Genomic DNA, 25062 nt, shown 5'->3' with positions numbered 1-25062 from the left:
ACAGGAAGTTTGCTGACCCTGCTCCAGTTGCTTCTTCATGTAAATACAAAGTAAACACATGTACAGAGTAAATACAACTGATTCTCTGGTTAGGGTCTCACAAACTAACAGATTTCAGTGGAACTCTGTGTAAGCATGTCTCTGCATTTATTCCCAATTATTTTTATGTTTTTTAATGGAGCACTTAACAGCTCACACCCCTTTGGCATTCTCTACTACATCTGTTTAATTTGTTATTGTGTATGTATGTTTGTTGTCTTTTAAGTAAACATAGAAAGCCCTCATTTTGACTTCATTTTTTTATCGTAGCAGTAGCACTCTGGTTTCATGTGCTTTGGGAACCTAAAAAGTAACTGAGTCTCAAAACTAACTCATTTTCTTTAAGTTTGTATGTGACATTATACACACATGTCTAAATAAATATTATGTATATTTTTGGCTCATTGGAATGAAAATGTGTGTCACAGACTATATGTGTGAAGTTTTCTTTGGCTGCCTGCAGTGACAGCGCTGTGCAAAATGCTGAGCTCTCTTTCTTGCTTGTGTGCTGACTAATCAAAGAATTGCATTTTTTCCCCTTTTACAATTTTATAATCAGAAGATTATTTCTCAAGTTGAATTGTTTGCTCATATTTTAATTTTCAAAGATTAATATATGTAATGCTTTATCAAGAAGATGATACAGAAAAAGGAGATACAAAATGTATTTAATGAAACAAACAGAAATAGTTCACCATATATATATATATATATATATATATATATATATATATATATATATATATATATATATATATAAAAGCAAAATGGAGATTTCTTAAGATAGAAAATCAGTGAATTGCTTTTGAATAATACACTGGCATTTTATGTGGTTTAAAACTATTTTGTGGTTCCGTATAGAAATAAACATTACTTTTCTATTACTCTGCATACTTTTAGCTGGAATGTGGAGTCTTCTTTTACTCTGTACATTTTATTTTAGGCTAGGGATTTTAAGGCTAGCTGAGTTACTTTCTATTAATAATTGTAGAGTTTTTCAAAATTCTCTCTCATTTCTTTTAAAATGACATGTGGACAGTTCTATTCCTCTTTGGGTATAAAATATCTGTATTTATAAATATTCTAAATATTTCACACATTTCCCCACCACTAGTTTTATCTTCAACTATGTAGACTTTGCTTTTACTTTTCTTAGAGAAATCAGATTTGGAGGAGACAATCATGTTTCTTTCCCCTGTTGTTGATACGTAATTTTTTCCTATTCTGTGTTACCTTCTTATCCACACAGATTGTCTCTGGAGGCAGAGAAAACAGGTAGAGGGCGGGTAATGTGAAGCATGACTCGACTCCGCTTCACCCCCCATCATCAGAGTTGTCTGCCTTAGAGGCTTGGCCTGGGTGTGGACTGATGGCTAAAGATGGGAATAAGTTGCTACTGTGGGAATAGCTGTAGTCTCTATCTTTGGTCAATGGAGAAGGGTCTAGAGGCTAACTCACTGGAGTCTAGATATTCGCTACTCAGATGTGGTCCAAGCAGCATCAGCATTCCCTGGAAGCTGGTTAGAAATGCAGTATCTCAGCTGAACTGGAATCTGCTTTTCACCAGGGTCCCCACAGGATTCATGAGAACCTTAAATTTTGGGAAAATCTGGTCTAGATCACTGGTTTCCCAGAATGACCTAGCACCAGAATCACCTTTGGAGCTGATTAAAAATTACAGAATCCTGGTCCCAGCCCCTTGGGATATTGATTCACTAGGTTTGGGGTCATCTGCTGCCCAACCAGATGTGGGAACCACTGGTTCACCTGTGGTTGGTAAAGGGATGTTCCAGGAGGTGAATCACTGCTGAGTATGTATTTGGAGGTCTGTAGCTGGCTTTGGTCCCACAGTCTAGCCTTCTGTGAGCTTCCCTTTCTCAGACTTCATTCAAGAGTGGACACATCATATCTGAGGAGGCCGTGGAGGTCTACGGGCCACTGGACTAATATGCCAGCAATGCCTGCATCCCTACCTGACAGGGATGGAGATTTTCAGGCGGTTTAGCTACCCAGCCTCCCATTCCTTTCTCTTCCAGTTCCCATGGAAACAGATTGCAGGGAAACTGGGCATGGTGCTATCTTTACCCTGTTTTTGGCGATCTGAGGTCTGTTTCCATGGGAACCAGAAGAGAAAGTGATGGTGGTATAGTAGCTAGACTGCTTTCAGATATCAATGGCCTCTGTCCTCTCTATAAAACCTTCTTTTGCCCAAGTTTATCTCTAGGCCAGGGGCCCGTGTGGCTCTGAATGTGGCCATGACTCATCTGTGAGGGGAAGTGGGGGTAGAAGAAGAAAAGAAATGGAGCTCTTAAAATATCTTTGAAAATGCCAGTTATTTCCTTTTCTTCCAGGAAACCATTTTTAGGTGTTGATATAAGTTATTTAAATGTCATCTTTAGCTATTATTTCTTGTATAGTTTTATTGAATATAATAACATGTTTTTACTCAAAGAAGTGAAGGGAGAAGTCATTTCAATAGGAGTGATTTCTCTGATGTGGGGAATCCCAACAGTTAGTGGGTGTGCAGTAAATATTGACTGGCTGTGTGTGTTGGGGTGGGAATGAAGGCCTAGTGGAGTGAAAGAGGGGCCAGGTTAGCAAGGGCAGGGTGGATGCCCTAGTTAAATGGACAAGTTTTGGTAAGGAAAAAGGTAAACACACCTGATGTTGACCTATTTAAGTAATTATTTGAAGATGAGAATATTAAATTCTAATCTAATAGGCCCTAGATTTTAACTCTTTGAGTGTTCAACCACGGAGTGGCGTTTTGTGGGTCTCAATGAGATGCTGTATTTTTCCTTTCCCTTCCCCTCAATTTCTCCCACATTTCTTACAGCCTGGTTGACTGACCACCCCTTTCACACATCTTCCAAGGGTCTGAAATCAGTGTAATCCCTGCCCCTCTTCCCTGCTCCCCATTACTGCCTTAACTGTTTATTGGGGGCCTGCTAGATATTCTGATGCCATGTTCATGTCTGTCATGTATTTTCTCATTTAGTCATCACAATTGCCTTACAGTTATATTATATTAATGCCTCATTTGACAGATGAAGAGACTGAGGCTCAGAGAGGATGTATAATCTGCCTGATAGCAGATTATATGGTATGGTGGGCTGCTCAGCAGAATTGTCATTCTAAGCCCTGTCTGCCCCCAGAGCCGTGCTGGCTCCTGTGAGCACAGGGCTCCATGGAGTGAGCATCTATGTCAGTGCCAACGGGACTTGCAGAGTCCCTGACTGCAATAGTTTGTCACCTATTGGGAGCTGCTCTCAGCACCCTCCCTCCACCCTCCATCCATTTCTATCATTTCCTCCAAACAGCCAGCCCAAATAAACAGGCAGCTCCTTGCTCTTTGATGTTAGTCTTGTGTATTTACGTATGGGCATTTTCCTATTTTAAATGTGTTTATCAATATATTTAAAGTCAAAATGGGCAAAATTTAGTTTTGATGATTGCATGCTTCCTCTTGGGGTATTTTGGGAACACTGGCCTAGAGAGAGTATTTTGGTGGAAAGCAGCAACAGCTTGCTGTCCTGTGAGGAACAAACTCAAATCCTCATTCTTGCTGCTTGAGGGAACAAATTTACTTCACTAGACTGTGGGAAGGTGAGGGAGTGAGGAGATGTTTCACATTGTGGTAAAGTCTCCTCCTGTCCTCCTGCCTTCCCTTCCCTTCCACCACCTGTGCCTGACTCTGGTCCTCTCAGGGCCTCTTTCTGAAGAAGCTTGCTGAGGACTCCACTGTAGAACAGGGATTAGAATAAGTCACTTCCTACTTGTCAACTCCAGAAGGGAAGGGAATAAATAAGAGCTAGATTTTGAGAGGAAAAAAAGGGAGAACTGAAAGAAGATGCTATTTTAAATGCAGAGAAAGTTTCCTGTTGGGTTGACAGGGTCCCTGGCGTACTTAGATCATGAAAGGCATCACAGATACTGTGTAGCTAACTTTAGCAAGTGATGAGAATACGAACAGTGATTTTGGGCTCCAAATTTGATGGTTAAAATTTCTTCTTGCTGCCAGAGCCCTGCAGTTTTCTTTGGTGGTATCTCAGGCATTCTCATGTCCAGATGTGATGGTGGACATGTAAGACAGGTTCGCTTAGCACCAAGGTTACTGATGCCTGGTTGAGTATACTATTTGGAATGCGATAGTTTCCGGAGGCACTGATCAGTGCTTCTAAAGCTGAGCAAACTGTGCTAATTCAGAAACACATGGCCTCAGGTACTGCAAGAGACTGCTTCTGATCACACTGGGCTTCTGGCGAGGGCACTTCTATATGACAGGATGGCACGTCTCTACTGCCTGGCCTCCTGGGTGGGACACGAAGTACCTGTCTGTAGTTTTTTCCCCAGGAATAATACTTGTTTTCTTTCCCTGAGTAAGAGTACATGCATAGCCTTTGTTACCAAGGCAGCGGAAATTGGTCTAATGAACTCTTTCTGCTTGGCTGGAGGCCTCCAGAACACACAGGGACAGGGTTTGTGTAGTCCCATTAGTAAATACCAGGCAGCCTTTCCCTGAATTCTCTGCCCCCTTCAACAGCTGCTCTTCAGGACAGATGCACTTTCATGGCCCTGCCTCATCCAGCCTTCCAGGAAGACGTGAAACTCAATCAGTGTTTCCCTAATATATGTGGAGTCAGGCACAGCTCGTCAAATGGCTTGGTGTGCTGGGGCCTCTCGCAGATGTAACGTTCATTATTGTGTGTAACATCCACCGAGAGCTCGTTTGTCACACTCTCAGACTAGTTGCTGCTAGTGATATCAGCTCCGGGGGCCAACCTCAGACAGTACCATTTTGTGTTATGTTTTTCAGACATCTGCTGAAATTTTCATCTTGGATTTCTGTGATCAGATTAAGTTGTTCCGTCAAAGCTAACTAACTGGGCTAAATGAGTTCTGTTTCCAGAATTTGGTATGTCTCAAATGGCAGCTTTAGCTCATATGAGAACTTGTGGTTTCTCTAAGGTAGTCATGGAATCTGTGATCTTCCTGGGATCCGTGATACATTGCATATTGTTTCTTCTTCTGGTTCCCTGAACTGAGGGAAACAACACAGTAGTTGGTGGAAGTTTAAGTTCTAAGAGGATATGGGATGGGTCTGTATCTGTGTCTGCTCTATAGACAATGGAAACCTCCTTCTCTCTCCACAGGTAAGCAGGACTTCTCCTCAATTTTGTTGATGAGCATACTCAGGCAATAAGGAGTCTTTCTTCCAGGGCACAAATTGTTAAACAACTGTGTGTGTGTGTGGCGGGGAGAGGCGGGGGAGGAGTGAAAGAGAGAGAGAGAGACAGAGAGAGAGAGAGAGGCAGAGAGAGAGAGAGAGAGAGAGAGAGAGAGAGAGAGACCCACAGTTGTACCTGCATTAAATTGAGCACTGATCTCTGCTGGCTGCTGCTCAGAGTTTCGCAGGCCCCAGGTGTTGGGGACGTGCCTGACAGACACTCACTGTGTCTCCCTTCTCCCATGTCTGTTCCAGACAACATAGACTTTTCTTTGGACATATCTAAGAAAAATATTATTGGAGTATTTCTATACACTACTACCCACCTCAAACTGCCTATTGAGTTGTAAAAAGCTGTAAAGTGGAAAGTTTTCTTTTTCCTCCTAATGGAATATGTTTTTCAGAAAGTGAAGTGAGCAAACAAGAAAAACTACTTAATGAAAATGTAGGCATTCCCTATGTGTTTTGATTAAAGAGGCCAGTGTGGAGCTGGTCTGGAGCTTTGTAAACAGGGACATTGAAGAAACTCCTTTGCTAATGCAAGAAATGAAATTATGCAGATTGTTCATTTCTATAGGGAGCATTGGCTTTTTTACTGTTGATCAATTTTCATTAGCTTTTAAAGTGTTGGCGGTTCTGTTCCAACGCCTCCTGTTGTGTAGAGGAGGACTGAATTTATTAAGCTGTTGGGAAAGGTTGGTAGGATGTCCTCTATGTGCAGGTTCATTCGTGGGGCCTTGTCAAAGCTCAAGAAAAGCACATAAAGGGCTTGAAAAATCAGCACTTTACAAAGGGAACAAACCAAACAGGGCAACGGACAGAAGAAAGGCAGACCCTGCATGATTATTTTCTGGCAAGGGGATATAAAACCTTGGTTAAATTTATTTATTACTATCTATTGCTGTTTTGTAAATTTGATGTTTCAATATGAAAACATGAAAAGATTGACTATCAAGAGGCTTTTTTTCCTTTTAAAGGCAAGTTCCCTTTTTGTCATTTTTTTCTTCTTTTCTACCACATTTCATACCAAATACCTCACCCACACATTTTCTCTAATTTTGTATCCTTTCCCCTGTTTCTCTCTGTTATTAATTTTAGCTAACATAGAATGATTTTGAGCTTAGATTTTTATCTATTGAAAACTTAAAAAAAAAAATGAACAGTACAAATCACCTGAGAAGCTATGAGATAAAATGTGTCCGATTAGGTCTGATAAGAGTTGAAAGAGGGTGGATGGGGTATATTCTCAAAGACGTAATTTATTAGTCATCTGCTGAGGTGAGTTATCATTGTAGCCACTATTATTTCTTTAACATTTATTAGTGACTAATGTCTTGTGTATGTTTCCTCATTAAATGCACCATAATTCTATGAAGAAGGTGCCCTTGTTGCTTCCATTTTATAGATTAGGAAACTGAGGTTTGGAGAGGTTAAGTACTGCCCAAATCACACCCAGCCTAGAATGAAGTAAACCCAAGGTAGTCTGACGCAGAGCCTGGCCTTTTGTCCTCTGGCCTGTTTGTGTTTAAAGCTCTCATTAGAGCGTGTTTTAAATATTGGACAGGTTGGCTCTCCCTGTGCTTCAGACTCCCAGCTGGCACTTCCCCACATGGAGTGCCCTCTGGGGGTTGAGTGCCCTGTGGCCAGCAGCCTCATTCGGTATCGTGCCCTTGGTACTTTGTGCAGCTGAGGCATGACAGAGGTAACAGAGTGAAGAGAAGATGACCCAGCTGAAGCTCAGATGCAATTCAGTGCAGTACAACCACGTCTACTGGGGACCTGCTGTGTTCTAGTCCCTGATACCAATGCTGAAGATGCAAAGATTAGCAAGGAAAGGTTTGTTAGAAACACCGCCATAGAAAGAGGCGAGAATATAGGCACCACGGGGACAGGTTTGTTTTCTAACTTCTATCTCCCAGCACCTAAAATAATGCCCGGCTAGAGTAATGACCCCACAAATAGTTGTTGAAATACTGAATGAGAAGATGCAACTTGTGGGAGGTCTGAATGCCAAAGAGCAGAGAAAGTCATGGGCTACGTGCAGGTGTCTGATGGAAGCCTGCCATTAGTTAAGGCAGACAGTGGCTTGGTGTGGGGAGCTGGGAGTGCTGGCGTTGGCAGAGCAGGCATTGATGGGCGACAAGGGCATTGGAGGGTGTGTGCGAGGAGGACAAAAATTGTTTTGTGCAGATAGCTCATCAGTTCATATTCTCTTCTGCTCTCACCAAAGAACGAAGCAACAGCACCCCTTCCTTTCTGCTCACACTCGTTAGCTCCCTGCATGAAGTGACCCTCTTTTTCTTTGCCTGTCATGCCCACTGTAAGCTGATTTTCTCTGAAGAAATTTGGGGAGGGGGAAGGGCTAGGTGTGGAATGTCTCAGGACCCAAATCCTGGCATGGCTAGCCTGTGCCCCCTCACACCGGGCTGGGAGTAGGTAACCATTTCTCACACAGCTGCCCTCTGCTTGGCTGGCATCCACAGATGAAGTGACCGTGACGTGCTCAGAGTAGGTCACATACCTTCCACTCAATATACATACATTCACTCAAGGACTGTCTGACCTTGACCTTTCCTTGCCTTCTCTTTTAGGCACATTCGTGTTGTGGGCATGGTCCGATTTGGGCCTGAGAAAGTAAGAATAGTTTCAATATTCCCTCATCCCCACTGGCAGTTGGTACAGATGTACACTGCCCCTTTCACAGCTTCTTCTTTTGGCCAATTTTCGTGTTTGGGGCCAGTTTCCGTGAATGGGAGAACTTGAAGCTTGGACCTATACCGACACCTGGTTCTGGTCCCATCTCTGCTTTCACCACAGTCACCTTCAGCATGTCCCCTCTCTTCCCTGAGCCTCTTCCTCCTCCTCCATCAAATGAAAGGGTAGGATAGACGACCCCTTATGGCTTCCTTTGCTCCAAGATAGTATGAGGAGATAGTTTGTAGACTCATGATTCACAAGGGACAGTTATCCTACTTAATTATATCTCGGGGAAACTTTACCCAACTTGGTTTAGTAGAGACCTAGACTATAGATACATCAGGATTTATCAAGTATCATATTTGCCAAGGTGACATTTTAAAGGATGTTCTAACATAATTGCCACTTTTTGCTGTTTCTAGTTTGTGTGTGTGTTTGAAACAGGTGTTTGAGATTTTACACTTGCTTCCTGAAATAGTGACCTAAGTAACTGGAGTCCATTAAGCTATGCAGGGCTAGGATGGCTTTGAGGTTGCATTTTATTTTGACATTCAACATTATTTTATATTAATTTCAGGTGTAGAGCATAGTGGTTAGACATTTATATAATTTAAGATGTGAACTCCCTAACTAGTCTAATACCTACCTGGCACTATACATTGTTATTATCATATTATTGATTATATTCCCTATGCTTTACTTTACATCCTATTGACTATTTTGTAACTTCCAATTTGTATTTCTTAATCCCTTCACCTTTTGCACCCTGCCCCCAACCCCTCTCCCATCTATCACCCCAATAGATCTAGTACCCACCTGATAACCATACACAGTTATTACAATATTATTGACTATATTCCTTATGCTATACCCTACATCCCCATGACTACTGTGTAACAACCAATTTGTACTTCTTAATCCCTTCCCCTTTTTCACCTACCCCCAACCCCTTGTAGGTGCCTTGAGAGGCCAAGCTGTGAATCAAGGCTGCTGCTGCCAGTGCCAGGCTTAGGGCTGCTCAGCTAGAGGTATGGGACATGCCAAAGCCAGATGCTGCTTTTTTGGGTTTTGTGAACCTTTGAGAGACTTTAGGAAAGTCAGCAGCATGAGCCAAAGCAGGCAATTTGTATGAAAAAGCCACTGGAAATGTCTTGAGTGGGCTTGCAAATTGAGTGGAGCAAGGTTTCAGGGAATCACCAGGGTCAGGCGGTGTTAGCCAGCTTGATAGAGTCTCAGATATGGCGGCTGTCTGCATCTGCATGCCGGGAAGGGGGAGGGCTCAACAAAGAAACAATGGCTTCCACTAGCTCCTCCGTCCAGGAGAAAGCTGTTCCTCCTGGCCTCACCCTGCAGCCGGACAGCTCAAGTCCTCCCCACATCCCTGACACCTTTTGGGCTGCTGCCCCAGCACTGGAAATAATAGCAAGTGAGTCCATCAGTGACTAAGTCCGTGTGCGGGCCACCAAGAGGAACTCATGGGAGTGTAGCTGCACTCCATCCCACTCAGTCACAATTCCCACTGGTTTTCACAACCAGAAATTATGGGAACTGCTCTCCCCAGCACTGGAACCCTGGGCTAGGGGTCCTGGTATGGGGCTGGGACCCCTTGCCTTTCTGGGGGAGTAGGGGTGGAGACCTCCACAGCTGAAATATACCTCCTGATGTTTAGTGGTCAAACGCGGGTGCCTGTTCTGTGTCTGACCCTTTTACCAGTCTTGAGGTGGCTGCTTCTGTATATCTTTAGTTGTAAGGCTTCGGTTCAGCAAGACTTCAGGCAGTTCTCAATGATGAGTGTTCTGTAGTTTAGTTGTAATACTGACGTAGTCGTGAGAGAAGATAAGCATAGCGTTTATCTCCTCCACCATCTTGACTGGAAATCCTAGAGGTTGTATTTTAGAAGCTACAAATTGTTTTATACCCTAAATAACAGAAATTAAAAGTAGCCTGAAGAATCAGTAATACCCCAACTCAACCTTTGCTAGTTGTAGCCTGCTGGTTTCTTTGACTTGTTCCCAGACTTGCCTTTATGTGCAAATTTTCTGTACTTGTTTGTCCTTTTTATGCACATTTGTCCTGTCTCCCTTGGCCAGAGACATAGCCATAGGAACATATTCAGATCAAAAGGGATCTTGAATTCACCTCCTAACTTTACAGATGATGAAGTGGGACCCTGACAGGCTAAAATCCTATAAGTCGGCCCAGAACCAGGGAGGGACTCCCTGTCCAGTGCTCTTTTCCCTACTGCTGACATGCAGGCAGGGACTGTGTTTTTTTTAAGGCCCTCCTTTTTTGCTGTTAGGAAGCCTTGAGACTGACTGGCAGTTGCCAAGGTCTAAACTGTTCATGAGGTAGAGGAACTCATTTGGAGAAGTGTGACGTCTCTCCGCCAGGGTAACACCTGATTCAAGCTCTGGTCAAAAAAAGAATGTCGGGTTTCTTTTCTCTATTTTTTCTCACATCTATCTCACTAAAAGTCCATTGCCACTTCGAACTTAAATGAAGTAGCCCATAGTTGATTTTTTTTTGGTAAGCAGTACAGTACAACTCAATGTATCAATTTTTATGTTTTGAATTTTACAACAATGCCTTAATTTTTAAGGTTAAAACTATCTCTTCATCTTTCAGTGTTCCATTCTCCCTGGAACTTCTCTGGTGGGTAGACCAGTGATGGCTCATGAGACACAGGCATGGGGACTTAGCTCACAGAGTCTCTATGGCCTGGAGCCCTTCAGGCTACTTAGTCTAGCTGTTACCTAGGTAACCGATACTAGGGCAGTGAAACAGTCTGTCCACAGTGAGAGGAAATAAAAAATGAAACTGCAGTGTTTATTCTTTATGCACTACAAAATCTTTGAATGTTACTAGATTTTGAAAAAAAGGCTGTTTCACTTCTCTATTAGGTTTTGTCCTCTGTGCCCAGTGTGTGACCCTAATGTTTCTTGACTTGTGCATGTCTATTTTTTCAGTGTACGTTAGGAAACCTCTGATCTGTTGAATGCAGTTAAGTTTCCATTCCCCAATGATTCCTAAGAGGACTTCATTTTACAAAAGTTTTTATGAACAAGTGATAGAGCAAACATATTCCACAACTTATTTGGTTAGGTTTTGTGGGTGTTCACGTTTTTTAAAAAATGTCCCTTCGTGTGGGGGTGTTTTTCCGTTTGGTGTGCTCTATTTCCTTAGTAACTGTTGCTCTGTTATGGGAGGGACTTAATGACATTTTTCAAGTGCGATATTGAATTAATTTATTTCCTGGTTAGTCCTGCCCATCTTCCTAGTATAAGTAGATTGTGTGTGTGTGTGTGTGTGTGTGTGTGTGTGTAGACGATAGGATGATGGTAGCATGCTTGCTGTAGAGGGGGCTCTTAACATGTGGCTCAGGATTACTCTGTGATCTTGCATCCTGGGTAAGTTGCCTCTTTCTTTATGTTTCCTCTCTTCTTCCACCGTGGTTTTCCTGATATGAGTTTTATCAGACTTAACGACATCTTGATTTAGGGAACTACCTGAGATTTAGAAGTAGCATGGGAAGAATAGTGGTTGTAGGGTTAAGAGACCCAGGCATTAGTCCTGACTCTCCTGCACACTAGATTTGGGGGCTAAGTTATTTAACCTCTTTGGGGTTCGAGTTTTCTCGCTGTGGCTTGAGGGAATTTAAAACAATGACCTCTATAGGCTTTTACTGGATAAGACGTTCTGTGAAGTGTGAGTGTGATGAGAATCACCACTCATAATCACTGTCTCATCTTGACTAATGGGGTGATAGGAAAAGCTCTTGCCAGTTCAGGGGCTCAGAGTCAGAACTGCGGAATAGTCTCTCAGTCCGGGAACTGCTGCTTGTCAGTTCACAGCCGGTGGTAGATTTGCTTTGTGGGTATTTGCTGAGCCCTTCTCTTTATACCCCTTTGAACACCAGTGGCATCCATCCGTCCATCCATCCATCCATCCATCCATCCATCCATCCATCCATCCATCCAAGAAACCCGCGTTTACAGAGTGCCTACCAGGAGTCAGGCAGTGTCTTAGGTGCTGAGGGGAAATGAAGAGTCAGCCAGTCACTGTTCTGGTTCTCGTGGTACTTAAAGTCTAGTAGGAGAGACGGGCAGTAAGCAGTCACAATCCTTGTATGAAGCCACAACTATGGCAAGTGCTGAGAAGCCCAGTAACTTGGTTCTGAATTTAGCCTGGGGGATGATCAAGTGGGCATCTCTGAGGAGGGATGCCCACTGAGCTGAGACTAGAAGGTGAGCAGCAAATGATGAGCAGGAGCCACATGAGAGTGAAAGATAGGAAGGACAAACAGGTGAGACACTATTTGTCAGCTTCTCTACCATTTTACTGATTCTTCGTTGGTTATTAAGCTGTGAAAGCAGACCTCTGTTTCTCAACCCATTGGGTCATCGGACACTTTCTTAATGAGCATGGCTGGGTTTCTGGCCCTGTTCTAGATGGTTGGGTCCCTAACTGAGCAGAAGAAGAAAGACTCCAGGTTCTGGAGACCTCCATCTCTTTCTTGCATATTTCTAGAAAGTGTAGCTTTTCTGTGGTGTTAGCGGTTAGGAAGAAAACGTTTATAGCCCTTCTAGTTTCATTTTAACTTGAAAACTTCATGTGAGGAGACTCAGAGTGTATGTAGGAGTGTGCAAGTTATCTTTTAATGAATTAACACAATTGTGTCCCTCCGTCCTTTGTTGGGAACCGCACACATCATGCCTTAAAAATCCTGCCCAAGACCATGCCTGAGACCTCAAAATGAACTCTTACACACTTGTTGTAATGCCTCTATTTTAGAAGAAGTGAAGTTAAGAATTGGTGAGTGTGATAATGGCAGTGCAAGAAAAATAACTTTGTTGTTTCTTCTATTTCTATTCACATCTGCCTCAATCTTTCCCATAGCCATTTGAAATGTGATATAGGATAGCTTCATTTCTTAAAACGTGAGGTAGCATACCTTTTGCAAGGAAACAAAATAATATAAACAAAACCCCCCACAATAAAACAAGAAAAACCTCACCACACTTCAGTTTGTCTCTGAGTTCAGAGAAAGAATAAAGTCTAGCATTTCTGTGCGTTGAGAGCATTATAGAAAAGGGAAAAGAAGATTAAGGTTTTTAGGGCATGTGGGGTTTTGTTTTAATCTGGCAATTCCATTTCCTAAAATTGATAACAACAGTGTATGTGATTAGTTTACTTTAGAAGTTGGTGTAGGACTTTGGGATGCTGATACTGTGTGTTCGTCATTTTATGTGGAATGTTTAAATTCAGTGAAAAAACATTTCTGACATTTTCAAGCACTTCAAAACCACCATTTACATAAATGATTTTTAATTAAAATAAAATTTTTACCTATTCATTAAACTTAAGGACTCCTACTGAGCTACACCTTAACTGATATTGTTACTGCAGGTGCGTGAAGGCAATACAATTGAATTTCTTAATATGATTAAATTTCTTCATTAATACCTAAAGTCTTTATAGTTAATCTGTATTAGTGATATTTTACTTTATTACCTTATATTTATATTCACAGAAACATGAAGGTTTCAACAGAGGATTCCTTTCTGTTACGTGCTGTTTTCTTAAATTCTTTTTTTCTTTAGTTTGATGGTGAAGTTGTAAAAGGAATAAGATGAAGTGATAGTAATGAAAAAAGGATTTTTTTCTCCAATACTGGAGATTAATGTTAGGGATACCATTTTAAAAGTCTGGTCTTTGGGGCTTCTGATATTCTTGTTAATGTTGTTTCTTGTATAATATAACAACATTGAAATACTGAAAGTATTTTGTAAAATGTTTTTATTATTATGTAATATATATGGAATAGTTTATAGATTAAATTTGCTTTTCCTTTGCACTCTTTAAAAAAATTAATACGGGCCTTTGTTTCCCCCTTAAGAGGCACTTTTTAAAACTTCTCAACCTGAGTCCTTCCTAGACGGCTGATGGCAGTGGTTATGAACCTCAGACTGCATTTCTAAGACCTCGGGAGCAAGCTTGGGAAATGGGCTTCTTCAAGGTGTCTGTGAACTATAAGTAACCTGGGGAAGGACATTTGCACATTGTATGACCTTTGTAACCGTTCTTAGAGAGGTTTGGAGCAATGAACCCTGTGTTGTTTTGTTTTGCTCTCCTGCCCTTGCATAGGCACTCAGGAAAAAGTGCCATAGCTACCCCTTCCTGAGAGCTCCCCCAGTGCCCAAAGTATGGTCATGAGCATAGTCCTGGGTGGCTTTTACTTTTTCTTTTTCTTTTTTGTCTCTGTAGATCTACTAAATTTAATGTTCCTATAGGTCACCAGGAAAGTGATCTCTTTCTTTTTAATTTCAGCAAGGGGAGAGGCGAAGCACAGAGAGCAGCAGATTAGACCATACTGAGCTCCATTGGAGCAGCTGCGAGCCGTGGAGGATGCTGGCTGCTGAGTGGCTGAGGAGGCCATCATTCTAAGGTGGGAAAGCAGGTCTCAGTGGGACAGCGTCCTCTGCTCCTGGGCTCACCATGGCTTCCGATCTCTGGCTGGACGGCTGACGTGACTGTACCCCAAGTGTGCACGCTCCTAGACTGGGTGCTGTCCCAGGTACTGCCTGCTCTTGGGGAGCAGGGCAGGTGGGCATCAAATGCTACCAAAAGCCAGAAGGGACAGAGCGATGGACTCCAACAAGCTAAGATGGAAGTGACCTGAGGCCTTGCCTGGGCAGTTTCCTCTCGACAGGACAGCTTAAGAGTCGGTACACAGGCTTGTCTGAGGAGCAGTATGCAGGAAGCTGGTTTTCAGGCCACAAATGCTTTCACAGGTGAGAATCCTCCACACTTAAACGAAAACTTTATTTCAACTCTTAGTTGATAGGTAATAAAATACCAAACAACTGTTTAAAATGAATGTACATTTCCATTTATGAACTGAAGACCATTCAGATTCAAGGCCTGGGCTGCGATAGTGACTGAATTTTTACAAAATAATAACATGTTTTCCTTCTAAGTAGCAATTTGAAAAAGTATTTGTCATTTTATGATTCTGCTTTTGTTAAGTAATAGGGCACACATAATATCCTGCAAGTCACTGTTTGCTGAAGGAAATCTGTCACTTGTAGAGCAATGTATAGGGAATGTGTTTTTCTTTATAGAACTGGGAAGACTCTTGGAATGAAAAAAAATTATTGCTGACGAGTAATATCTCCCTCCCCATCTGTAGTTTTTTTCCTCAGATTTATTCATGTGCAAATGGTGGTGGAGTGTCAACTCTGCTGAACTATCCTTGCAGCGAGGGTGCTTTTCCTATCAATCCTGGTATCACTATCTTACATGGATTTTCCCCTGGCTGTCAGTTTGAACATTTTGCAGGGAACCACTTAGTCTGGCTGGTGCCCTAGAGTCCTGGCCGAGGCACAGGGGCTTTTAAATTTGGGTCCTGACTAATCATCAAAGAAATGCAAATAAAAACCACAATGAGATGTCACCTTACCCAAGTTAGAATGGCTATTATCAACAAGACAAATAGTAACAAGTGTTGGAGAGGTTGTGGAGAAAAATGGACCCTCATACACTGTTGGTGGGAATGCAGACTGGTGCAGCCGTTATGGAAGGCAGTGTGGAGGTTCCTCAAAAAACTACGAATAGAATTACCATATGCCCCAGCAATCCCTCTCCTGGGTATCTGAAAATATTTATACATAAAGACACGTGTGCTCCAATGTTCATTGCAGCTTTGTTTACGGTGGCCAAGACATGGAAACAACCAAAATGTCCTTCGATAGAGGACATTCGATAGTGGTGTTTAGAGGAATGGATAAAGAAGTTGTGGTATATATACACAATGGAATACTATTCGGCAGTAAGAAAAGATGAAATAGGACCATTTGTGACAACATGGATGGATCTTGAGATTATAATGCTAAGCGAAATAAGTCAGACAGAAAAAAGCAGAGAACCATATGATTTCACTGATGTGTGGCATATAAACCAAAAACAACAAAAGAACAAAAAACAAATAAATTTGGGTCCTGGGTCTTTGTCTGATTTGCTTAACATCCCAGGAAGCCACTTAATTCTTCTGGACCTTTGGCTCCTTGTGTGTAAAATGGGGGCTGTGCAGTTGAAGAACCTCATAAAATTCAGGGAAAACATTTTTACATAAATTTTTTTTTTGTTTTTTTTTAAAGGAAAGTTGTAGAATAATCACAAGAAGTGACCATATTCTCTGGTCCTGTGACTTCTGAAGGTTTGTAGCTTTTCAAATTTTGTGGAGAGAGCAGGTCAAGTTGTCGGAGTGCCTGGAGAGAAGTTGTGACTTAGGCTTGGGAGGCACACAGACTTGGATTACTCTGCCTTCTCCACTGACTAGAGCTCTGAACCTGGACATTCGTTGAGCTCTTTTCCATTTCCCTTTGCTGATTTGTAAATGTAGGTGGTCATGTGCAGCTCTCACAGTGCTGCTCCGAGGAAAATGAGACAAGATAGGTGAGATGCAGAACAAAGATTTTGATGCTTTCCAGGCCTCGGCTGTTTCCTGATATGGAGTCGCAGTGTGGAGCCAGGTTGCCTGGTCCAGGCCTTGCTGCTCCTTGTGCTCAGACCTTTGAGTGAACTCCTTAGGCCTCTTAGCATTTACATCTGTAACATGGGAACCTCCATCTTGCAGGTGGTGCTGGGGAAGGTCTTCCTAGGGTGGTCATGGCTCATTGAAAATGAGTGAAACAGCTATTTAAACATAGATTCAGAAGAATACACAAAATTAAGCTTTCTAGAACCAGCTTCAGACTTCCAGCCTGGCTGGCCTGAAACCATACCCGTTTTGTCCTCTCTTAATGGGTACACTTCAGCTGTTACAGTCACATGAGCTGCTCCTTGGTTGTGGGCTATGCACAGGGCCCTGTGTCACCTCCTCATACACTTGCTCTCAGCCATCCTGTTGAAGCTCCTCCCCAGCTCATATTTTCTTATCTTCCTGTAACTCATAGTTTTCCCAAGAACTCTGTTTCTTTACAAATTTGGCCTCCTCTCAGTTGCATTAGCCCACCTGAATAATAATCATACTACTACTAGTAGTAAAATAATAACCACGACTAATATTTTAAAGAACTTACTGCGTGCTTTACCTGTGTTACCTCTGTCAATCGTCATAACAACTCTGAAGCCAGTGTTAATGTGCTGGTGTGGCTGGTGCAGGGGGCACACTAAGAGTAGCCAAGGAGTTAGACTGAGCTGGTGGCCCTCTAGCACTGTGTACGACCTCAGCTGTACTTGGGGCTCACCTAGGGAGACTTACCACTCGCTGCCTGGGTCTCACCCTCAGAGATTGGGATTTAATTGGTCTCTGCATCACCTAACCCTGCTAAATGAGGACCTGCATCCTAACAAGATCTCCAGGTGTCAGTGCACATGGAAGTGTGGGAAGCACTGAGACCCAGCACTGTACAGGTAGTGGTGTTTAGAGGCGAGGGATGGGTTGGGAGAGTCTGTTTTTAAGAAAAGGAACTTAGTTGTCTCATTCCTTCAACAGGGATGATTGAATTAATTAATCTGATTATTCTTAAGGAAACTTACGTGTTGAATGTTAGTTATGAGAGCCGGACACAGTACTGTAGCACCTGTGGAAAACTGGTTTTAGCTTCCCAATACCTCTAGAAAATAACTAGTGATAAAATAAAGGAAATGTAAGTACCCAGCCTTCTCTGGAGGAGGGTTCCTGTAGAATCAGTTCATTTTTATTCTTGGCCTGCCCTTCTCATCTTTCTTTGTCCACATAGTTAGTAAAAGTTACTTATGATGTAGGATGAAAGAGCTAATCTTCTGTCCCTGCCTAAGCAGCTGGGTAAAGCTGTAGTCTTAGATGGAGGTGAGTAGGAGGCTAGTGCCCACCCCCTTAGTTGGTTTGCTATTCATATGTTTTTTGACTGTAGTCTTTTATTATCTCAGGGCAACTAAAGATGCTAACATCTTAGTTTCTGGAGTTGAAGGAACTTGCACTGATTTTGCTGATTGTCTATGCTAGTAGAAAGGAGCCTTACTTTAGATATCTTAAATGGTGAAGGGGTGAGGCATTTTTCCTTGGCTTTAAATCTTGTTTTGGAGCAAGACAAAAGTCACTATACAGTTAACTGTATCTCCACTTAAAAAATTAAGCAGTTTATATTTTATGTTTTAGTTCTCATGCGGGAGGCGAATGCTCAAGATTCCTATTTAATAAAGGCTGAGGGGCGGCAGTCTGGCTGGGAGGGAAGGCTGGGAAACCCGTGTGAAACTGTGTTTGCCTGTTTAGAATGCTTGTTTAGAATGTGTGAAATTACCGTGATGGGTGGTGGGAGCTTGGAAGGCCCCACTCTCCATGACACTACTGGCCCACCTGTGTGGTTAGAAGTTACCTGTTACGTCTTGCTTCCTGTGTGAATGTAGGTATACCCACATGGATACATATTGCAAATTCACCTTCCTAATTATGATTTTCTTAGGCTAATCATTTGTTGCATAAAGGAATTTATACATTGTTTCCAATTTTCTCAGTGCATGTAATTTATAAATGATTTTAATTATTTTGTATATTATTTTCTAACAAAAAACTTAAATTTTCCCTTTTACAAGTAATACCTGCTCATTGTAAGAAAATTTTGAAAGCAGAGAAAAGTCTAAAAAAGAAAAATAATTACCCATAAATGGTCTTGTCATATGAAGCTTTCCACTGTGAACATTTTGGCTTATGTCCTTTCAATATATTCCCTGTTCAAATTTCTTCTTACAGAACTATGTTCGTAATATATATTCAATTTTATAACCTGGTCGTTCTTTTTTAACATTACATTATGAGCATTTTCTTTATAAATGTGATTTAAAATTGCTTCATAATATTCTTTTATGTATGTGTACTTGAATTTTAAAATTGTGCTCTTATTGTTGGATATTGGAGTTTTTGACAATTTTACCCTTATAAATAAGGCATTGATGAACAACTTTGTGCAAAAAGCTTTTCTGTATGTTGGGTTGTTTCCTTAGGATAAACTCCAAGAAGCACAATTGTTAGGTCCAAAGATGGGAACTTTATTAAAGTTTATGGTTGAATTTCCAAAGGGATTGGTTGATCCTAGCTCCTGAGACTGCGCTGAGCTCAGTTTCTTCCAGTTGCCTCTTCACTGTTTCTGTGGCCTGTCCCTGCCAGTCAGCTGTGAGATGGAGCTGCCCTGCCTGCCCTGCGGGATGTCGTGGGATTAATATATGTTTGTGGAGCTCTTTGCAGCATGCTGCTATAAAGGCTACCTGAGTGCCACAGTTATGATGATAATGCTAATATTTCGTTTAGGCAAAGGAAAAACTCAGGCATCCTAAATTTACTGTGTTTGTTCTTTCAGGCAGTCTTTCTATGTGGCTATAGTTCACTGAGGCAATGATGTAGATCGATAGATTCCAGGAAGATAAGACTCTTGTAAAAACAAACCCCCTGTACTTCTGGGCAGATAGAAATGGCAATCCTTTCAGGATGTGTCAGTCAGCGCCCCACTGAAGTGTCCTAATAGAGATGGAGATTTCATCTGAGGTTTACTGTACTCTCAGTGACTTAGAAGGCACCCTGCCTGGGTTATCACTATATGCTTCCTCCTCCTCCAACACCCTTAGATACTGTAAAGGTTTTGCACAATTTTCTTAGGCTCTTTGAATCATTTCATTCAATGTTAGAAAAAACATTTTACGTTGGATAATGAGGTAAATACACCAAATTGCTTTAGAATTTACAAGTCTTTCTGTGAAAAGAATAATCAGGTCTAGTTGTTAAACAAATTAAGATTGTTTTGCTCATAAAGGAGAAGGATGGGGTGGATTTATGGCCAAATTCTGAAAGAAGAAATTTAAATTGGTTTCTTTACTGTAGAGTGTTTCAGAGTTTAATATAAGACTGTGCAATATAAAAGTCCCAAACAGGCAAATGGTTGAGAGCATTTCCCAAATGACAAGACCTTGAAGTCTTTTTAGAAAGAAAACCATGGAGGGAGAGTCCCCCACAGCCTGTGTTGCCAGTCTATGATGTTGCCCTCCTTCTATCTGCAGGTCAGGTGTCCCTGTCCTGCCTGCACTGATGCAGTAATTTCCCAATCGGGCTACTTTTACCAAGCACATGTTTATGGAGCTCTTGCCAGACATATGTAAAGTGCTGCAGCTGAAAAGAATGTAACAAAGCAGTCTGTCTTCCTGCCTCCATTCTCTCCCCTCTGTAGTTCTGCCAATATTCTTTAAAATGCAACTTTAGTTTACTTTCTCTTGCCCCCAAACTTTCTGTGGCTCCTTATTGGTTCCTAAAAAAAAAAAAAAGAGTCCAGACTCCTCAGGGTGACAATTAAGTTCGCGAACTTGCCACCAGGTGCTTACATTCGCTGTGCTATACAGACAGCTCAGTAAGATTTCATAACCTTGGTATATCAGTGTCTCACAGCTGTGTTTGTGTCGACATGTGGTGGTGTCTTGCTGAGTGGCGTTCATTATTGTTGTTGCCTGTTTTTGTGTGCCGTTGTGAGAATGTCTGAGCTTGAATTAGAGCAACGAACAAACATTAAATTTCTTGTTAAACTTGACAAGAATGGAAGTGAAATCAGGGACATGTTAGTCCAAGTTTATGGAGATAATGCCATGAAGAAAACAGCAGTGTACAAATGGATTAAACATTTTTATGAGGGGAGAGAATGTATCACTGATGAAGAGAGGTCAGGGCAGCCAGTAATGATTAGAATTCACAAAAACATTGCAAAAATTTGCCAAATTGTGCGTCAAAATCGTCAGCTGACTGTGAAAAGCACAGCAAACCAAGTAAACATCGATAGAGAAACAGTTAGGAAAATCTTAACTGAAAATCTTGGCATCAGAAAATGGTCCCAAAGGAGCTCACCAATGAACACAGGCAAAGGAGAGTTGAAGTTTGCCAAGACCTTTTGGAGAGGCAAGACGATGTTTTGGGCTGTGTTATCACTGGTGAAAAACCATGGGTGTACCAATATGACCCTGAAACAAAGTGTCAAAGTGCACAATGGAAGTCAGCCAATTCTCCATGACCAAAAAAGTTCTGTCAGTCTAAATCAAGAGTCAAAATGATGTTGCTAACCTGTTTTGATATCAGAGGGATTATTCATTATGAATTGTACCAACTGGACAAACAGTTAACCAAGTTTACTATTTGGAAGTGCTGAAAAGGCTGTGTGAAAAAGTCACATGAAAATGACCTGAAGTTTTCGCCAACAATTCATGACTCTTGCATCACGGCAATGCACCAGCTCACATGGCACTGTCTGTGAGGGAGTTTTTAGCCAGTAAACAAATAACTGTATTGGAACACCTTCTCTACTCACCTGATCTGGCCCCTAGTGACTTCTTTCTTTACCCAAAGATAAAGGAAATATTGAAAGGAAGATATTTTGATGACATTCAGGACATCAAGGGTAATATGATGATAGCTCTGATGGCCATTCCAGATAGAGTTTCAAAATGCTTGGAAGGGTGGACTAGGCACTGGTGTCAGCGCATAGCTTCCCAAGGGGACTACTTCAAACGTGACCATAGTGATACTCAGCAATGAGGTATGTGGCACTTTTTCTAGGATGAGTTCACGAACGTCATTGTAAGACCTTGTATCCCTCTCCCTGGAGCTCACAATGTCGATGTCGTCATGAGCTACACTGTTAACTGGTGCAGAATAGATACTTCACATGCTGTTGTGGAGCTGGGAGCATGGTCTAGAGAGGCTGAGGACTTTTGCACAGACCCCTGACCTCTCCGCTCATGGACGTCTTCAGCATATGGCCTCCTGTCTTGTTCATTTATATTCTGTCAATAATGGTTTCTGCCTCCACATTCATTCACTCTACCTGCCTGTGCTCATAGATAGCCTTTGAGTGATGATTTCTCTTCCAGAGGACTTGGGGGCAGTGACCCCATGCAGTCATCACAGGTCACTGGTGTGTGCCTCTTTGGGCCTAAGATTGAGTCACAGGTCTACGTCTACATACTTCAGGACACTATGTTCAAATGTGAACACCCAGAAAAGGGATGCAGAAATAAATACGTTTAACCTCTGGGTGAATATTTTATGGTTCCATCAAAAATTGAATAAGCAACAGTGAATATAGTAACATGGACATTTTTTTCTTTCAGCTGACTGGTATTTTAGAGTATTTGCAGAGCAGTGGAAGAAAGATTCCTCTTGGTTCCAGACGCAGGATGAGAGTGTGTGTGCCTACACACCTGTAGGCAGTGTCCAGGCTCAGGGTTCCTTTGTATCAAGAGTAAGATGAGAAACTATGCTGGTCTTATCATCTAATCTTACTTTTTTCTTTTGTGATAAAATTTCAGAAAATGAAGGGTGTTTTTCCTTGTCCTTTTGGAATTATGTTATCATTGATCTCAGATATGATATTTCACAGAGCTGACATAAGGAATGAAGATTAATTGTCTGCTATGCCAGGTGTTTTCACATATGCAGTCTCATTCAGTCCTTGCAACAGCCCTGGGAGGTGTTCATATCATCCCAGGTTTATTGGTAAGGGAACAACACAGGCCCAAAGAAGGCCTGCTCAAGGCCCAGATGACTAGCAGCTGCAGTGCCAGAGCTGAAACACGGTCTGTGTGTAATGGAGCCGGATCCTGGTGTCTCCCACTGTGCTGCCTCAGCTTCCTCTGAGCATGTGGGAGAACACAGAAAAATAGGATATTTCTTTCAGACTCCAATGCAGAGTGAGAGGGATATACGGAGAAAGAGATAGGAAGTTGAAGCTCCAAACTGAACTTGCATTTAAGCATTTGTGAGATAGTGATGTCTGTGTTCTAACTGGGAAAATACAAACTTACATATCTGCTTTATAACATAACTTTACCAGTTTTATGTCATTCTGCTTTGATAATGCATAGGAGTGAAAGCAAGAATGAACCGTGGTGGTGATGGTTGCCCAGCCATGTGAATGTACTTAATAGCACAGAACTATACACTTAAAAACGGTTAAAATGGTAAATTTTATATTGTGTATATTTTTACACAATAAAAACAAAAAGTTGTGAAAAAAAGAACCAATAGTTCTTTTTGAGCATGTGTCTTGATGGAGAGAAGGGGGGTAGAAAGACATGTGGGAAAGTGTGTGTGAGGAGAACGGTCTTGTCTGGCTTAAAGGCAGGTTTGGACTGAGGTAGATGTACCCACAGTTGGACAGGCTGGTGAACTGATACTCCTACTCGGTGCTCACTGGGAGGAGAGGCCGAGTTTGTGTGGGCTGCTGGTGTCCCACACAGCCTCTGCACTGCTGGTTATAAACACATGGATCCCACTCAGCAAAGCAGAAGCCCCACAGGTAAGCAGTCCCCTTCCCCAGAAGGCAGCTTAACAACCATCTGTTAATACAGTGGTACTTCGGTTTTCAAACGTAATCCGTTCTGGAAGACCATTCAAGTTCTGAAACATTCGAAAACAGCCAAGGGCGAAAACCGAAGCATTTACTTCTGGGTTTATGGCGTTCGTGAACCGAAATGTTAGTTGACGGAGACGTTCGAAAACCGAGGTACTGCTGTGCTTGGGACTCACTTCGTATATAGAGCACTGATCATAACATTGCTTCCAACTTCATACAGTGTACTCATTCACAGAGATGTGATAAATGCAGTTTCCCCCAACTCTTGATATTTGTAAAGCTGTTTGGGGCCCGCAGTACTATGTTGTTGTTTGGTATCGGTATAGATCGGAATCCTCGGTGACTTCTCGGCTGGCATGTCTGTAATCTCATTCTCCTTAGATAGGCGTAGTGGTGAAGTTGGAGACACTGAAAATGTGCGTTTAAGCCAGGATATCTTGGAAGGCTCCTTTCTGTGAAAAGCACAGGGAGTAGGGCTAGGACCTGACGGTTTCTTGGGGTCTCCTTTTGTCACTGTAGGTTCTGTTGTGACTTGGGCTGATAGCATGGCCTCCCAAGCTATCATGTGTTATCTAGAAAGTAGAGAGGAGATGACTATGTAAGTGGTGAGAGACTCTGTTGTAACCACCTCAAGAATGTCCAGCATGACCAGGGGCAGGAACCAGCATTCCAGAAACATCACAGATAAAAGGCAGCTGTTACTCAAAAAAAGGTGTTGGTAGAGCGGCACTCTTCCCTGTTGTTGATTTAGGACCCCCTGGAACTCTTGCCTTATGCATCTCCTTGTGTAATATTATTTGAGTTCCTTCTTGTCCTTACTCTCTGCTTCACATCAATTTGCAGCAGCTGGTGATGTATATTCTTTCGGAGTCCCCTGAGTTGGTTATTGGCCTGGGACTCTTAGAATCAATTTCCTTGCTTGTCCTTAGAATTCTAGCTGTTCTGTGTACCTGGCACCAGGTGTTGCCTGCATCTTCTTGTCCTAGCTCGTTTTGTGGAGACAGTCCTCCTGGACAGGAGATAACCTGTGCCTAGGCTGTTTCTTGTAGTAGGGAGTGCCATTTCCAAGGCGGGAGTTTGTGAACCCCACTTGTCCTGCACACTCCGCTTACTGCTTCAGTTTGGCACTGAAGCTGTCAGCCCCTTTTCCTCTTTTATTAAACATCCAACCTTGACCTTCTCTGGTTACCTTCTGCTGTTGTCCAGTCTTGACTGCGTGTACCATAAATATGTGCGTATGTTGCCTTATTCCTATTTCCTCAGGGTGAGAGGGTTATGGAGAGACTAAATGAGAGTAATTGAGTATTACTATGTGCCAAGCAATGTTCTAAGCAACTTTCTATATAGAAGCATTTGACATATATAACCTTATTCAAGCCTCAAGGCAATTCTATAAAATAGGTACTATTATGAAGCCCTTTTGGCAGATGAGGAAACCAAGGCACGAGGGTAAGTCAAGGTCATACCCCTGGTAAGACAACTAGCTGAGATTAGAACCTGCAACCTCTGTAGTCAGCACATATGGCTGATTGTACCTTGAGTATGGTCAAAGCCAGCCTTATCGGGAAGTGTTTTCCTTCCAGCTTATCAGTGTCCACAGAGACCTATGATCCAAATGCTGCTCTTGGAGAGGTGGTTTAGTTCATGGAGAAATTCATATTACAGTTATTTAAGAATACTTGGCCTGTAAGGGCTTTTTTCCTTTTTTTTTGACATAAAAATGACAAAATTGTG

General features: G+C 42.1%; 1 protein-coding gene across 6 annotated transcripts in view; it reads left to right on the top strand.

Moving 5' to 3' along the window:
• Positions 1-25062, top strand: part of LDLRAD4 (low density lipoprotein receptor class A domain containing 4) — a 572354-nt gene that overhangs the window by 220503 nt on the left and 326789 nt on the right. For all 6 annotated transcript variants that reach the window (XM_033087363.1, XM_033087361.1, XM_033087356.1 and 3 more), the window contains one exon: positions 14291-14754. In XM_033087363.1, the coding sequence (XP_032943254.1) occupies positions 14715-14754 (40 nt within the window). In that variant the 5' untranslated portion in view covers positions 14291-14714. The remainder of the gene's footprint in view (positions 1-14290; positions 14755-25062) is intronic.

Source organism: Rhinolophus ferrumequinum, chromosome 19 (genome assembly GCF_004115265.2).
Source record: "Rhinolophus ferrumequinum isolate MPI-CBG mRhiFer1 chromosome 19, mRhiFer1_v1.p, whole genome shotgun sequence".
Lineage (NCBI taxonomy): Eukaryota > Metazoa > Chordata > Mammalia > Chiroptera > Rhinolophidae > Rhinolophus > Rhinolophus ferrumequinum.
This window is presented reverse-complemented; position numbering and strand designations above follow the sequence as displayed.